Raw genomic sequence first — 15,406 nt, forward strand, 5'->3', positions numbered from 1 at the left:
TCAGAACAGAAAGGCAGAGCGGGGAAGGTCACTGCACTAATATCGCTTGTGTTAGTACAGTGATCGCTCAGTTTTCCTTTTTTTCATTCAGCCCATGGGTTTAAACAAAAAAGAAACTTCTAACATGTACTCAGGTTAAGGATGGGTAAACTGCAACATATTACATTTTTGTTTTGGGGTTTAATGCCGCTTTAACTGAAGGCCATGTCTGTACCATTCCAGGGCTGGAAATAACAAGTGTCAATTTATTTAATTAGGGCTGTGGCAGGGAGTATTTATTTTCATTACCTAAATGTGTCAATGACCCTTCTACTGCTCCCCTGGTTTTTCAGCAAATAGCAAAGCGGCAGTTTAAAAGCATTTATTATTTCAGCAAAAACATAATAGCAGGTTTTGTTGATGTGTAAACTGACATATATATATATATATATATATATATATATATATATATATATATATATATATATATGTCATTAGATTTGGATCCCTGTGCACCCTTTCCTTCCTGTGCTCCTGTAACAAGGTGCGATTACAGTGGGATGTGTTATTGTGTGTGTGTGTGTGTGTATGTATGTATGTGTGTGTGTGTGTGTGTGTATGTATGTGTGTGTGTGTGTGTATGTATGTATGTGTGTGTGTGTGTGTGTGTGTGTGTGTGTGTGTGTGTGTGTGTGTGTGTGTGTGTATGTATGTGTGTATGTGTGTGCAGTTTCTGTTTCTGCCAGCAGCCAGCAGCATGTGGATGTAAGAGAGAAAGAGAAAACAAGTCACAGCGAAGGGAGAGCCACAGAGAGGAAGAGGTAGAGAGAGCCCTCTTCCTTCCTTAGGATCCTCATTAAATAACATTGCCAGCTACACACAGGAGGAGCTCTCAGGGCCACCTGCTGCCTCCAGCATCCTTGCTCACAGTGGTCCCCTGATTGGAGTCAAGGATACAGGGGACCTAGAAGTGTCAGCTCCAGCCCTGTCCCCCTCCTCTGATCCCACCTTGCATGCTGTCTTTGTTTTCTGGGACGTACAAGTGGAAGTGAAGAGAGAACAGGGGATCCGCGGAGGAGAAGAGGCAGGCAAGAAGATGCACATTAACAGGGAGCTGTCCGCCAGTAAAGGTAAGATCGCCGCTCCTTCTCCCCCTCTGCCGATCCCTACGGGGCGCCCAGCTTTGTCCTTGTGAAGGAGGCACACCTTCCATCCGCCTGCTGTGCCCGTGCCTCCTGCCTGCTCTGACAGGTGTATGCCCGCTCCCTCTGAGCAGGGCTGCCCTTGTCTGAAAAGTCTTCTAACATCCCCTGCTGTCTGATCTGTGTTGTCACATCGGGAATTAACACAGCTACATTGACAGATCGACAATCATCTGCCCAGATTGTTTCAGTTCGGTGTGTTTAGGGGCTGTCGCTGTACCTAAATCACTGCACCTAAATACCATTCTCATTTGACAGGTGCCAGAATCAAATGGATGTCTGCCTGGTTATGTAGGTGCATGCCTACAAGTTTCCACATTTCCACATCGTGCATATTCATCAGCACCATTCTAATCTAAACTGATTGACTTCAGGAGCATATTTATGGTTGCACCTGCTGCTTTTTTTGAAGGTGCCAGCTCTAATCTTCACAATCTATGCTGTAGAAAAGTGGCAAGCAGAACGATGGCAGACTTTTGCCCTGGCATTCTCTGCCAACAGGTTATGTGATCAGGGAAAGCACAGGCATACATCTGTCCCAGACACCATCAAACACCTTAAATTGTACATGTACCTGATCTGTGCTGGTCCTTTGTTCCTAACCTCCTTGCTTTTTATCTTCAGCTGATGATTTTGACCCTTACTCCTCCTTTCACCTGTCATTCTGGTTATTCACATCATATAATGTCTTTCTCTCCTGTTAACTGTTAACTGTCACATATCCATTTTAAGCACATTTTACAGTGCTTGACCTATGTTTATCCCTGAATCCTGCTACCTGTGGCTGCTTTGGATAAGATTTTCACAGGTTTGGACATACTGTACAATCCTCATTAAGTAGGCAACATTTCTCCTTTTTATATTTCTGTAATAATCTGGCTTTATTCAAGTTACCTGTTCCTCATTTATCCAGCTGATCTACCTTCTGTGTTCTCCAAAACCCTTTGCTGTTTCTTTTAATGGTAGCATTCTGAACTACTTAACTCTTCTGGGTTTTTCCTTTTTTCTGGTGGGATCGATTGTTCCCACCTTTTCACCCTTCATTGTGTTAAGAATAATGTATCCTAACAAGTGAACAAGTGCAGCTGGGCATGTGGAAAGGGACTGAGAGCTGATGGTAGAGATCGGACCACGCATCATCTCTGTAGTTCTGAGTTCTATCATTTTCAAGTATTATAATCTTTGGAAGATGTTCTTCCAAAGAATCACAGAGAAGATGTTTAATGACGGATATGATGGATACAGGAAGCAACTCATATTGCCTCATTAATCTTTGAAACTAGAAGAATAGCTGTTCCACAATATGGAGCCTGTATTATTCTGTAAAAGTTAGGGAACAGTTATATGAAGTCGGCAAGTTCTATGAAGAACGTAATGGTGAAAACAGAAGAATGAGTAAGGAGAACTTGTGTGGACTGAGACAAGAGTGAATGTCCATGGGAGTATGGAAAAGTTTAAAGCACAGGGTAAATGGATGGGGCAGAACAATAGGAAACATTATTTGAACTGTTAGGAGGTGATATGTATGGAACAGTTACAGAACAAAGAGTTATGTTTGCACGTGCACACATTGTATATATTGTGCGTGGAATGGTTTTGTGGAAGAGGAGACTTAATATGAAGAAGCTGTATGTACAGACCAGATACGAGTCAATAGCAAATACAATGGGACAATCAAAAAGCTGGAATTTCTAGATATAACTACAGCTGGGCCTTTTTGAGTGAAACTGAATAGTCTTTTGGTTTAAATACTTTATTCGGTTGCACAGGTGAGCAGTATATACTCACCTCTGCAACAACCTTGCTAGTTAAAGGTTTTGTAAGTTTCGGTCAATCAGCATGGTGAATAATTATTTCTGATGGGTTGCTGTAGGTTTGTGCATTTTATATATTTTTTTCTTTCTTAAAGTAGTATTAAACACAAAATCAAACATTTATTATATTGCAGCTTACCTTTTTTAGATGTGATGGCTGCATTAGTTTTCTTTTCTAGGCTTTCTGTTCGAAAAGGAATAAGACTGTTTGCTGTAACTGTGTAAAAAGAATTAGCTGGCGTTTGGCTTCAATTTGTTAGTGTTTTTAAATCTTCTAGTACATCTAACAATTCCCTCCCCCAGACTGACAATGCTGCTGTTCAAAGGTGTCCCCTGTGTTCCTTCATCCAGAATGGGGCATTCTAATACACAAGGGATGCTACTGGCAAGATCACCAAGTGAAAACAGAGGGGAAAAACGCCCAGGTAAAAAACTATAGCAGCCACCACATCTTATGATTAGTAATCTACAATATATTACATTGTGGGTTTTGAGTTTAATACTACATTAAATAACATCACATATCCTAGAAATTAAAATACCTCAATAGATGGTACCTTTTAATTAATTAGCCATAGTTGGATACTTTAAATAGGGCACTGGAAAATTTACAATCTACATATTTAACTGTAAGCCAGGTTTAGGTTGTCCTAGAGACTTGTGCCTTTCATATTTGGAAAGAGTGATATATATCCTGGATGATATGACCATATGATGAGGGGTTATATTGTGCTATAGACATTGTCCCTGAAGAGTTGCTATAATATGTCATAGGAGACAAAGACTGATGTAGGGAAAACTTGTCAGGCTTTACGGTGTTGAACAAAACGGTTCTGCTTATCAATGGGACTAAACCCATGAGGCATCTGGATGGGTGATCAATAGTTAAGGCCGTTAAGACTCCTATAAAACCGCCTGGAAGCTGAAATTAAATACTTAATTACTGCTACAATTTCCAGTGATTAAAGTGCACTCACAGTGACAGCATTCCCAAATGTCATTTCACTTTTCTTTTATCGTTAACCCCACTGAATCCAAAATGGCCTTTAGCTTACTCTTGGTAATACAGGAATCATTATGTTCTGGCACTTGGTGGGTTAAAGATCCAACCGTTACACTCTGTGTTCTTACTTTTTGAACTGAGCTTCTTATAGTTCACACATTGCTCTATTATAAACCTTATGAATCACCCAGAGTATTATTTCATGTATATTATAATTTCATCCACTTCCTCATATAATTGTTTCATATAATAGTTATTGTTCCTTACTGTCAAACCTCTTCTACTATATATTTCCAAGATCCTAATACTCTCTCGTTACCACAATAAATCTTACTGTGACCCACACTTTCAATCCATACAGTTGCTCTATATAATTGATTTCATACCTCTATATTTTCCTTATAATTGGGATATATCAGTCTCTTGTTGCCTTGTTACCTTTAATGACCAGTTTATTCTGTATCCCTGTTATTTTAGAAATATTTTAATTTAGGAATAATCAGTTAAAGTCTATCCCGGTCTTAATAATCTAAATTTTGCTTCATATGGATGTACATTGCGTATCTCTGTTTTAATGAAGATTGATATAACTGTGGTCTGCTAAGGAGCCCTGCTGTGTTCACTTTCCCATACCATACCATTGTCTGTGACTAATTCATTCTTGCCTTTTTTTATACATATATCCACATGGTCACTGATTAACTGCTCTCTGCATAGACTGAAGGGCTCCATATTTAGTATTAAGGCAAACACTTTTTCAAACTACATATTTGCATCTCTGGAAGAAGTTGTAGGCTTTTCATGCTAAATGAGGTTAGGAAAACTGTGGAAAGAAGGGTTTGCACCACCCAGAATTAATATTATAGGTGTAGGTGGAATTCACTGGGCTAAGTCACATGCAGGGTTTTTATAACTTTTGAAGACTTTAGTAGCAGCATAAGCCCAAAATAGGTTCTGGCTCTGTTTGAGCTCACTTTGAAGCTTTGGGGATTCCTACTCATTGAGGTTTCTTTACTAAAGGCAAATAGGTTGCTCACTTTGCTAAGGGAAGTTGCTCTTTGCAAGGAAGTTTGCCCTAATGAATGTGGTGAAGTTTCACTTTACAAAGAATACCCAATCACGTTCAAGGAAAAGAAAATGCAATTTTGCTTGCAGGTGATTTGTTGATTTGAAAAGCAACAGTACTTCACCTCATTCACCAAACTCTAGGGCAGTGGTCCCCATACTGTGGCTCATGGGCCGGATGTGACCCTTTGCCTTTATTCAGCCCTTGGGGTACTATCCCTCCCACTAACAGCAAGAATGAAACACTATTCCTTCCTCTGACACCAACAATAGGACATTGTTATTCCCACTGATACCAGCAACGGGGCACTATTTCTCCCACTGACACCAACAATGGGGCACTATTCCTGCCATTGACACTAATGATGGGGCACTATTCCTGCCACTGACACCAATGATGGAGTACAATTCCTCCCACTGACATGAACAATGGGACACTATTCCTCCCACTTAAACAAACGAAGGGGCACTATTCCTCCCCCTAATACCAAAGAAGAAGCAATGTTTGCTCTCACTGATGAAAGGACATTTTCTACTTCCACTGGCCACACACACTCCGGCCTCTCTAAAGTCTGAAGGACAGTAAATGTGGCCCCTTGTTTAGAAAGTTTGGAGATCCATGCTCTAGGGCAGCCTTTCTCAACCTTTTCAACGCAGAGGAATACTTGACATAACTTTCCAGTCTCAGGGAACCCCTGCTAAAAATGACTAAATGTACAACTCACAATATATGAGTGTGATAGTCAGTGGGAAGAATGCTCTTTACACTTGTGGTCATTGGGAATAATTACCCCCTTACAGATTGCTAAAAAGATCAATGGTGTCAGTGGGAACTTACCTGAGAGGCAAAAATTGCTGATTGCTCAAGGAACCCCTAGCAACCTTTGGAGGAACCCTGGTTGAGAAACCCTGCTCCAGGGCATTGAAAAGTGTACAGTAGCTTTCCTTCCAAAGTGAACCATCTATTTACCTTTCGTGAATCAACCCCATTATGTTCCAATCCTATTTTATATAATTTCTACATTCACTAAGTTCTACTTTCACTCTGCCATTGTGTAAATCAGTCTCTTCATAGTTCTTCTCTGGTGACATCTCACCTACAGCTCACACCCATTGGTCTTTTCCTGTGTATCCCTCCTCTGGCACTTACGCATTGATCTTTCCCTTATATCCCTCCTCCAGCATTGACCTTTCCCCCTATCCCTCCTCTGGCATATGCACATTGGCATTTCCCGTGTGTCCGTCCTCCAACACACACACATTAGTCTTTCTGCTGTATCCCTCTTCCAGCATTGGCCTATCCTCCTATCCCTCCCCGTCACGCGCACATTGGAATTTGCCTCGTATCCCTCCTCCAGCACACATGCATTACTGTTTCCTCTGTATCCATCCTCCAGAATTGGCCTTTTCTTCTATCCCTCCTCTGGCACACACATATTGGAGTTTCCCTATATCCCTTTTCCAGTGCTAACTCTCCACTTTCTCCTTCACAGACTTCTCAGTCTACAGTCCCACTCTGCTACCACACAAACTGTATATTGAACACTCTCCATTCCCTTCCATAGACACTGAATATGGAGCTCAGATACAGTCTGGAGGATCAATAGTTTCCGTCGCCTCTGCAAAAGTAGATTTTCTCATTACTTCCCATTATATAGTGCACAATTGTATTTGTGTGTTTTATGACACACACTGGTCTTTCCTTTGTGACCTGCCCCAGGCACACACATCGTTCCCTCCATACCAGCAGTAGGATGCCCCCTAGTAGACAAACCTTTTTAATCATATTTACACCAGCAGTAAATGAGGAATAACCCAACAGGCGCCATTCTGTAGTTAATGTGCATTAACCTTTTACTGATCAGCATCCACAAAAGAAGTGTTAACCCTTAGTCCCCCCTTTATAAGTGTTAACCCCTCAGAAACCTGTCTACAGTATATGTGATCTGCTTCAAGAGCCTGTACATCAATCCCTCATTGATAAATATTCAGTGTGCATTAACCCCTCAACAACATGTTCCCACCATATAAGCATTACCAGTTAGTGCTTAACCCCAGCTCAGGTGCCTTAACCCCTCAGCAGGTATTCCTGTATGAATATTTATTTAGCCCTCAGTACCTTCAGCCCATATGTATTATCTCTTCAGTGCACAGTCCCCAGGCATGTATGTTAACCTCTTAGCACCCACTACCCAGCATATATAGGTTAAGCCCTTAGCTCTCAGTACCCAGTGTGTGTGCTTTAACCTCTAAACACCTATTCATATGTAAGTTATCCTCTTGGCTGCCCATACCCAGCACATGTGCATTTACTATTTGTCCATTGTAATACCCTTTGCAATAATCTCCTTCATGTACTGCCAACTATCATACTCTCCACGCTCTGCTTCTGCACATATTGCCCACTGTCACACCCTCTATACCCCTCTCCTGTACATACTGCCCACTGTCACACCCTCCATACCCCTCTCCTGCACATATTGCCCACTGTCACACCCTCCATACCCCTCTCCTGCACATATTGCCCACTGTTACACCCTCCATACTCCTCTCCTGCACATATTTCTCTCTGTAATACCCTCTGCACTGCAAGCTGAATTGGCACACTTTCGCTAGTATCCATTAAAAAATGGATAGATCCAATGGGAATAGCAGGACCCTTTTTTAAGGCCCGTAGCAGGTGTGCAGATCTTGAAATTTCAAACACAGGGTAAGTCAGCTTGTCAGATAAGAAAGGTATTTAGGAGTTTAAATGTCCAAACACTATCATTCATTTTAAACGTGGATCAAACTTGCAAGTGGAAACCTGTTACAGTTTCCAGCAATGTTGTAATACTACTTCTTACCCTCAGAGTTGAGGTTTCACCCATATATTTAGGTTTTCCACTTTACCATAGTGACAACCATGGCTGGATCTAGGGGGGTGCTGGGATGGGCTGCGCCCCCCAAAATTTCTGTTGTGCTCCACCATGCCATTAGCTCCCTCCTAAGCCTGCGTCCCATAAGGTCTGCGTGGGGGGCTGGCAAGGAGGCTGTACATACAGGTTACAACTAAGTGATCATCCTGTATACATGTTATCCCAGCCCGCCTACATAGTAAGCTAACTGGCAGAGCTGGGACTCGGGAGATCCCAGGCGATCTTAAGAGGGAGGGGCTTAAAAGGATTTCAGCTACCCATTGGTTGAGGAGTCAGCAGGAGGTGGGCTGCTCCACCTCCCACTGCCTCCTCAGCCAATAGATACACAGGGGGTGCTGTCCATCACTGCAAAGCCTCAGGATTCCTGCGTTGGTGCGGGATGGAATGGCTCTGCAAAGAAGCTGCTGCAGAGAGTGTTTCCCCCAGTGATAATGAATTGGAATCTGCTAAAAGAGCCTGTACAGTGCATAGCCTGTGCCCCCCACCCCCATTGTAATAACAGGCACTGTAATGCCAACCTTATTGCTGTCCTTTCAGCAGGGTTAGTAACTTTACACATGTGTAGCATAGGTGTCAGCTTATGTCACCATGTTAAAAGGACAGCAATATTGGTAGCATTACAGTGACTGTTATTAGTCCAGGTTCACACTAGCCAATGCTCTGAAAAGCAATCTATGTGGATCGCTTTTTAGCTCCTTTTCTTACGAGTCATCCAATCAGGTCCTACTGTCCGTTTTTCAGGCAGACCTGATTGGACCCTCCATTCTTCTGTATGGAGCAGCGGATGTAAAAAAATGTGTATGTATTATTTTTGTTGAAAGGTGAACTTATCCTATAAAAGAGGGCAAAATTATCTGTCTGCAATCACTGATCCTTTGAAGACAAATAGATGAGTGTGGATTCTGTTCTTTGTGCACTCCTGACCTCTGATCTCTGTAGAGTACAAATCCCTGAACTCTGCCTCACTTACTACTGACCCCAGTTCTTCACCCTTCTGACCTTCTGTACACTGCCCTACAAACTAATAGCCTCTGTACACTGCTGTACAAAATGCTTGCCCTATTCTCTGCCCTGTCATCCCCTGTACACTGCCCTGTTGACCTTCCATCCTCTGCCCCCCTGACATTTTTTACTGCACCGCACATTAGACAGGCTAGATCTGGCCCTGGTCACAACTAAACATAACAGGGCTAGACTGAATAAAACATGGTATGTTAGTTTAGGTACAGGAAACTCCAGCACTTTCTGATAGGGCTAATAATTTCCCACCCCTTTCTGACCCCTGCATATTCCTATACGTAAGGCTACCCATCATAGTGGTGAAAAAATGCAAGTTTGGCCTGTTAAACACTGGCCCATCCACCACCACAGACCTGTGGAGAAAGGCTTAAAAATATACAGTACTTACCTTACACCCAGCTTCTATTACAAGGCTTACATCCCAGTCCTTTTGCGAGATCCTGAGAAAGCTGAGGATCCATTTCTCATGAGAAGATGCACTGTCCACTTTTTTTGATATCTGGCATACTCCCAAAAAGTACAAGATACTCATGGTAACTTGTTTCACTTTCATGTGCCCAGAAAAGTTTTCTCAACCATTTCAGCATTCTGTTCTGTAATACACACTTCTGCTCCATGTTTCTAATTCTTTCCATCCCAAACGAAAAGTATCCCTCATAAACATATAATGAAGACCGAATATAAGAACATGGTCAGTTCCTTTTATTGCTACATATATTTCCTTATATAAACCATTCGTTGGATGTTATAAAACCTTTTATATACATTGAAAGGGCTCCTGTTGCAGCTTATAATAGCCCTTTTAAATCCCATCATGCAGTAACTTCTTTGTGGTGCATATAAATAGCCCTAGTCTCAGCATAAAACTAAACTTTGGCAAACACCACTGGAAAGAAAGCGACTACATAATGTGGTTGTTGTAATTTCTGCATTCCCTGCTGCTACAAAGCAGTTAAATTACCTGCTATTGTTTTTTTATAGAGAAAACTGTAGCCTTATGCCACATACTTTGTGCCATGTGTTTGGAAATGTGCATCTTTGGTGAATACAGATAGAATGATTAAGCTTTCTCACAGTTTGTGACTCTGCTGCTTACATTAGTTGTTTGCGCAGAGTATTCCTTCCATGCAGAAAGAGCTGCCTCATACACACCTACTAACTAAAAATAAACAACAGTTAAAGGGACATGAACGCCCACTCAGCCACTTCAACATGAGTGGCCGATTAAGTGGCGCTGTCAACAAGGGGTAAAGCAGCTGGGAAAGGTGACCCTGTGGTTTACACATAGACAAGTCTTGCGATGCTTTATTTTAGTCTCAAGCTGCAGGTCAGTTTCCCAGCCTAATGCATTTTCCACTGAGAAGTTTAAACTGTTCCTTTATCATTTTAAATTCCAGCTTATTTTAAATACTAGCATTTCATTGCCTTATGGATTATATTCTTGACCGAAAATGGAACTCGATTACATAATTTTTATTACTTGCTGCTATCTGTCAATGTAACCATCTTCCCGTGGGCCCTGATTTTTGGGATGATGTTCAGCTCTCTTATTGCTACCACAATTACTGCTGAAGAGTGACATTATAACCAGGCCCACTCATCTGTATATCTCCACCATTTGCATACATTAATTTTTAATACAAAGGAATGCATCATGCATATACTAACCGTGATGCTAGTGCATATGTTTGGGATTGCACTGTTCACTTTATTGCAGTTAAAAATGCAGTTGCCTCCTCTTTGATGGTGCTGGACACTGTAATGAAGATGGAAGAGCCTTAGAATCTGCTAGTAATAGGAGGCCATCCACAGATAAAACCTTTGGAACCTGCAATCCTGTTTTCCCCATATTTTGATTGTAAATCTCACAGTTCAAAAACATCATGGTAGGTTAATTGGTTTGTACCTAATCTGACAGGGTTTCTCAACCAGGGTTCCATGGAACTCTAGCGTGCCTCCAGAAGTTGCTAGGGGTTTCTTGAGCAATGAGAGATTTCTGCTTCTCAGATAAGTTCCCACTGACATCATTGATCCTTTTAGCTATATATAAGGGGATAATTCTTCCCATAAACCACAAGTGTAAGGAGCATTCTTCGCATTGACCATCACACTAATGCAGGGTTTCTCAACCAGGGTTCTGTGGAACCCTAAGGATCCTCATGAGGTTGCTAAGGGTTCCTTGAGCAATGACTAATTTTTGTCTCCCAGATAAGTTCCCACTGACACTAATGATCTTTTTAGTTATCTGTAATAGGAAAATGCTTCTCAATGACCAAAAGTGTAAGGAGCACTCTTTCTTCTGACTATCACATTAATGTATGACTTGTAGATATAGTAATTTTATCAGGGGTTCCCTGAATCCAGAAGGTTATTTCAAGGTTTCCTCTGTGTTGAAAAGGTTCAGAAAGACTGGTTAATTGTGTTATTTATGTGACTGTTACTAAGACTTATGTGAAGGATTCTTTATAAAAACCTTGCATAGTAAGTTAAATTAACAAAGTAAATTTATGCAATTTTGTACACTGCACACTAATGAAAACAGTACTTGACCTGTAATAAGGAGTTGATATAGACTCATTAGCAGAAATGGTATGTCGGATGTTATACTTACATAGCATCTACGGAGACAAAGGTTGTATAGCTGGGCTTGTGTAACAACAATACACAAAGGTCATTGATGTGCACAAACTCATCACAACTAATCAGAAATTTAATTTCACAATTGTGACAGAACCATTTGGAGTTGATTGGTTGATTTGTATTGCTGCATATCCCTGATAGCTGAATGTTTTTAGTTAAAGGCCAGACTGTTTAACATATTTTCAAAATTTACCTTAATGTAGAACTAAAGGAAAACATTTTTTTTTTCATTTTTGATAGGGTAAGGGAGAGTTGTAACCCCTATAAGGTTTATTTTTGCCATATGTGTCCCATTGGGGAGATTTACCTTCACCTCCTGTCTTAAAGCCAATACAGGAAGCGAGTGGAAATCTCTCAAAAGTGAGAGAATCTCTAGCTGTCACCAGGGTCACTATAAATAGTGTCCCTATTGGAAGACATTCCCACCAATTCTGTTCTGCAGGCAACCCACAATTAGGGATTTTCTTTTACTTTTGATGATAACAGTAAACATGACAAATAGAAGGTAAATCTCCCTAACAGGGGCACGGACAGCAGTTAAAAACTGACAGGTGTTCTAACTCGTCTACACTCTATCCAAAACTTTTAAAAAAAATGCAGTTAGCTACAGTTTGTTTATACTTTACCACTTGATGCTCAGGCTATAGCCGAATGGCGGCTACAGCACGGTCGCTAGGTTTGTGGAGGGCATCATATGATGTCCTCCAGGGCCACGCCTCATTTGTACCCCCTGGGTGCGCACCCAGCAAGCTCTGTGGTTGCTGTGTCCGTTGGACACAGCTGATCACATGACATGGAAAAGGGCCAATCACAGCGCCCTTTTACCACGTGATCAGCTGTGTCTAATGTCACACCTGATCACAATGTAAATACAGTTGCCGGTTATCAGCTGCACTTTCCTCATGCTGTCACAACGTGAGGAAAGAGGGGAGTCGGTAATCATCAAATGTATTTAAAAAATCAGAGGCAGTCCAGTGCAGCCCCTAGCCTCAACAGTGTCCATCAGTGCTGCCAGTCAGTGTCCATCAGTGTTGCCAGTCAGTGTCCATCAATGCCGCCAGTCAGTGTTCATCAGTGCCACCTCATCAGTACCCATCTGTGTAGCCTGTCAGTGCACATCAGTGCTGCATATCAGTGCCTATCAGTGCAGCCTCATCAGTGCACATTAGTGTAAGAGAAAAATTACCTGTTTGCAAAATTTTTAATAGAAACTAAAAAAAACCCAAGTTTTTAGTCTATTTTTGTTTGTTTAGCAGTGGTGAAACAGAAAAACAGTGGTGATTAAATACCACCAAAAGAAAGCTCTATATGTCTCAAAAAAATTATAAAAATGTCATATGTGTACAGTGTTGCATGACCGCACAATATTCATTTAAAGTGCAACAGCACTGAAAGCTGAAAATTGGCCTGTGCAGAAAGGGGGTGAAAGTGCCCAGTAGGCAAGTGGTTAAACCAGATTAATAGTGAGGATCTCCATAAAGAGGACCTGTGAACATATGTCCACATACGTAAGTCCCACACACATATGTAAACAGCGATCGTACCACGCATGTGAAGTATCATGGCGAACGTCAAAGCAAGAGTAATAATTTTAGCTCCAGACCTCCTGTGTAACTCTAAACTGGTAACCTGTAAAAGCATCACCTATGGAGATTTCCAGTTACCGTAGTTTGGCACTGTTCCACAGGCCTCCACAATTTTTAAACGTGACATGTTAGGTATCTATTTGCTCGACATAACATCATCTTTTATATTTTGCAAAAAATTGAGTATTTAAATATTTTATTGCACACAAACAGTATAAAATTGTGTTAAAATTTGAAAAAAAAAAAAAGCTGAGCAGATACAACGTGAGATAAAAAACATTGCAACACCCAACATTTTATTCTCTAGGGCCTCTGCTAAAAATATATAATATTTGGGGGTTTTAAGTAATTGTCTTGAAAAAAAATTGGATTTTGGGAGAAGTGAGATGTGAAGAAGTGTCAGAATGGGCCCAGTGTTGTAGTGATTAATAGTATCCTAGGAGTATTTACAGTTTTCTACTCCTGAGAGAAGTTTAACCATTTTTACTAGTCATTTTATTCTTTTTGACATTTTTTTTCCCTCAAATAAGGCTTTACTACATGTTGCTTGAGCTAGTCTCTTTATGCAGCTATCTGGATTAGTGTATTTTCAGAAACAGGCTATATAGGCCGTAACCAGAGCCTGGTGCATTGCACAGTTGTGGGATTTGCCTGGATTGTGACCTCCGGGCACGGGGCTCTACATTGTGTCTTTGCAATTAGGAGCAGTTGCAGGAAGGAGCCATCCTACACTGAATGGAGGGAACACTATGCAGAGTGGGCACACACAACACACCACCTAGTTATACAGCAGAAAAATTCTTAGCATTTTAACAATGCTTGTGAAAACCAACTAAAGAGTTAGGGTCACACCAGAAGCCATGACCCTGGATCTGGTAAGCACTTTGAGGTTCCTCTGTGTTGAAAAGGTTGAGAAAGTCTGCTCTAGACCCTGTGCTTGCTTTGTTACATCCCTAGAGCATCCCTGTTGTGGGATATCTGGATGAAGGAGCAGACAGCACAAGCCTTGACATGATGTGGACCATGGGCGGACTGACAACTCATGGGGCCCCCGGATCATAGGAGATCATGGGGCCCCTGTGTCCCCACCCACACTCAAACCACACCCAAATAAGCCTATGAAAGGTACCAGGGGCATCTCATGGGGCCCCTTAATTACCCCGAGCCCTCAGGCAGTGCCCGAGTTCCCTAATGGTCAGTCCACCCCTGATGTGGACAGTTCAAACTCAAAAAGTGTTCCATTGGATCCTGAACCTTCAGAAGTCAATGTTGGAGCAAACATTTGGAGAATCTGGTCCTAACTCTTGATACCTTCTGCAAGAAAAAAATCAATTTGTTTGCTCCCATACTTGGACAGTTCTGTCCAAGTGTTGACACACTCTTTGTTTTTTCATAAGAGTCATGGGGGCGTGATTCTCATGGCTGTGGACTGGCCCAGGCAGATGTAGTACTCTGACCTGATCAGCCAGGATCTTCTATCTCAGAGAGTGATTTATTATCTTGCTTCAGAAGTTGGCTTTAACAGCATTACTTTGAAGTCCAGGTCTTGAGGGATAAAGACCTTAATCAGTGATTTCTACAATGCACAAGACAAAAGGTGTACTATCTCACATGGAAGTCATATTTTGCTTTGTGGAAGGAAGTACATTTTCAACTTAGTAAATATTCTGTGGGGTGAATCCTGCACTTTTTACAATTAGGTCTGGACCAGCAATTGGCCCTAAGTACCATCAAGGGTCAAATCTCGACACTTGCAATCTTTTTCCAGAGACCACCATCCTCCTATTCTTTAATTATGATTTTTTGCACAGATTGCCTCTCATATGGCTCCCAGTGTATGTTCACCAATTTCTCCATGGTATCTGATTTTGTTTTTTTAGTACTTCAAAAACTGCCACTTGAACCTATTAGGTACTGTGTGTTCCCATTTTTACTCTTGCTCACAAAGTTGCTTTCCTTGCTGCCATCACTTCTGCAAGGCAAGTGTCTGAACTGTAAGCCTTGTCTTGTAAGCAAACATAAAAAAACATAACTTTTCTTACATGTGCTTGTTTTTTTAGTAGACCTATGTTTTTTTTTTTTTTGCTGTGTTACTGTGCTGAGCTGCTTTTGAGTATCCCAAATGTCTCTAAATCTTGTATCCCTCAGTGAACAAGAAAATAAGATTTTTGTTCAGATC

General features: G+C 41.4%; 1 protein-coding gene across 4 annotated transcripts in view; it reads left to right on the forward strand.

Annotated features, from left to right (window-relative positions):
* Positions 1 to 720: 720 nt before the first annotated feature.
* The window catches only part of SYT7 (synaptotagmin 7), a 529,323-nt gene continuing 514,637 nt past the window's right edge, over positions 721 to 15,406 (forward strand). The window contains exon 1 of one of the 4 annotated variants that reach the window (XM_089655043.1): positions 721 to 1,109. In XM_089655043.1, coding sequence (XP_089511169.1) covers positions 1,076 to 1,109 — 34 coding nt within the window. In that variant the 5' untranslated portion in view covers positions 721 to 1,075. The remainder of the gene's footprint in view (positions 1,110 to 15,406) is intronic. The other 3 variants (XM_089655044.1, XM_089655045.1, XM_089655046.1) reach the window with 3 other exon arrangements.

The sequence above is a fragment of the Staurois parvus genome, unplaced genomic scaffold (genome assembly GCF_062004578.1).
Source record: "Staurois parvus isolate SC_StPar_1 unplaced genomic scaffold, SC_StPar_1.0 ptg000818l, whole genome shotgun sequence".
NCBI classification, from domain to species: Eukaryota; Metazoa; Chordata; class Amphibia; order Anura; family Ranidae; genus Staurois; species Staurois parvus.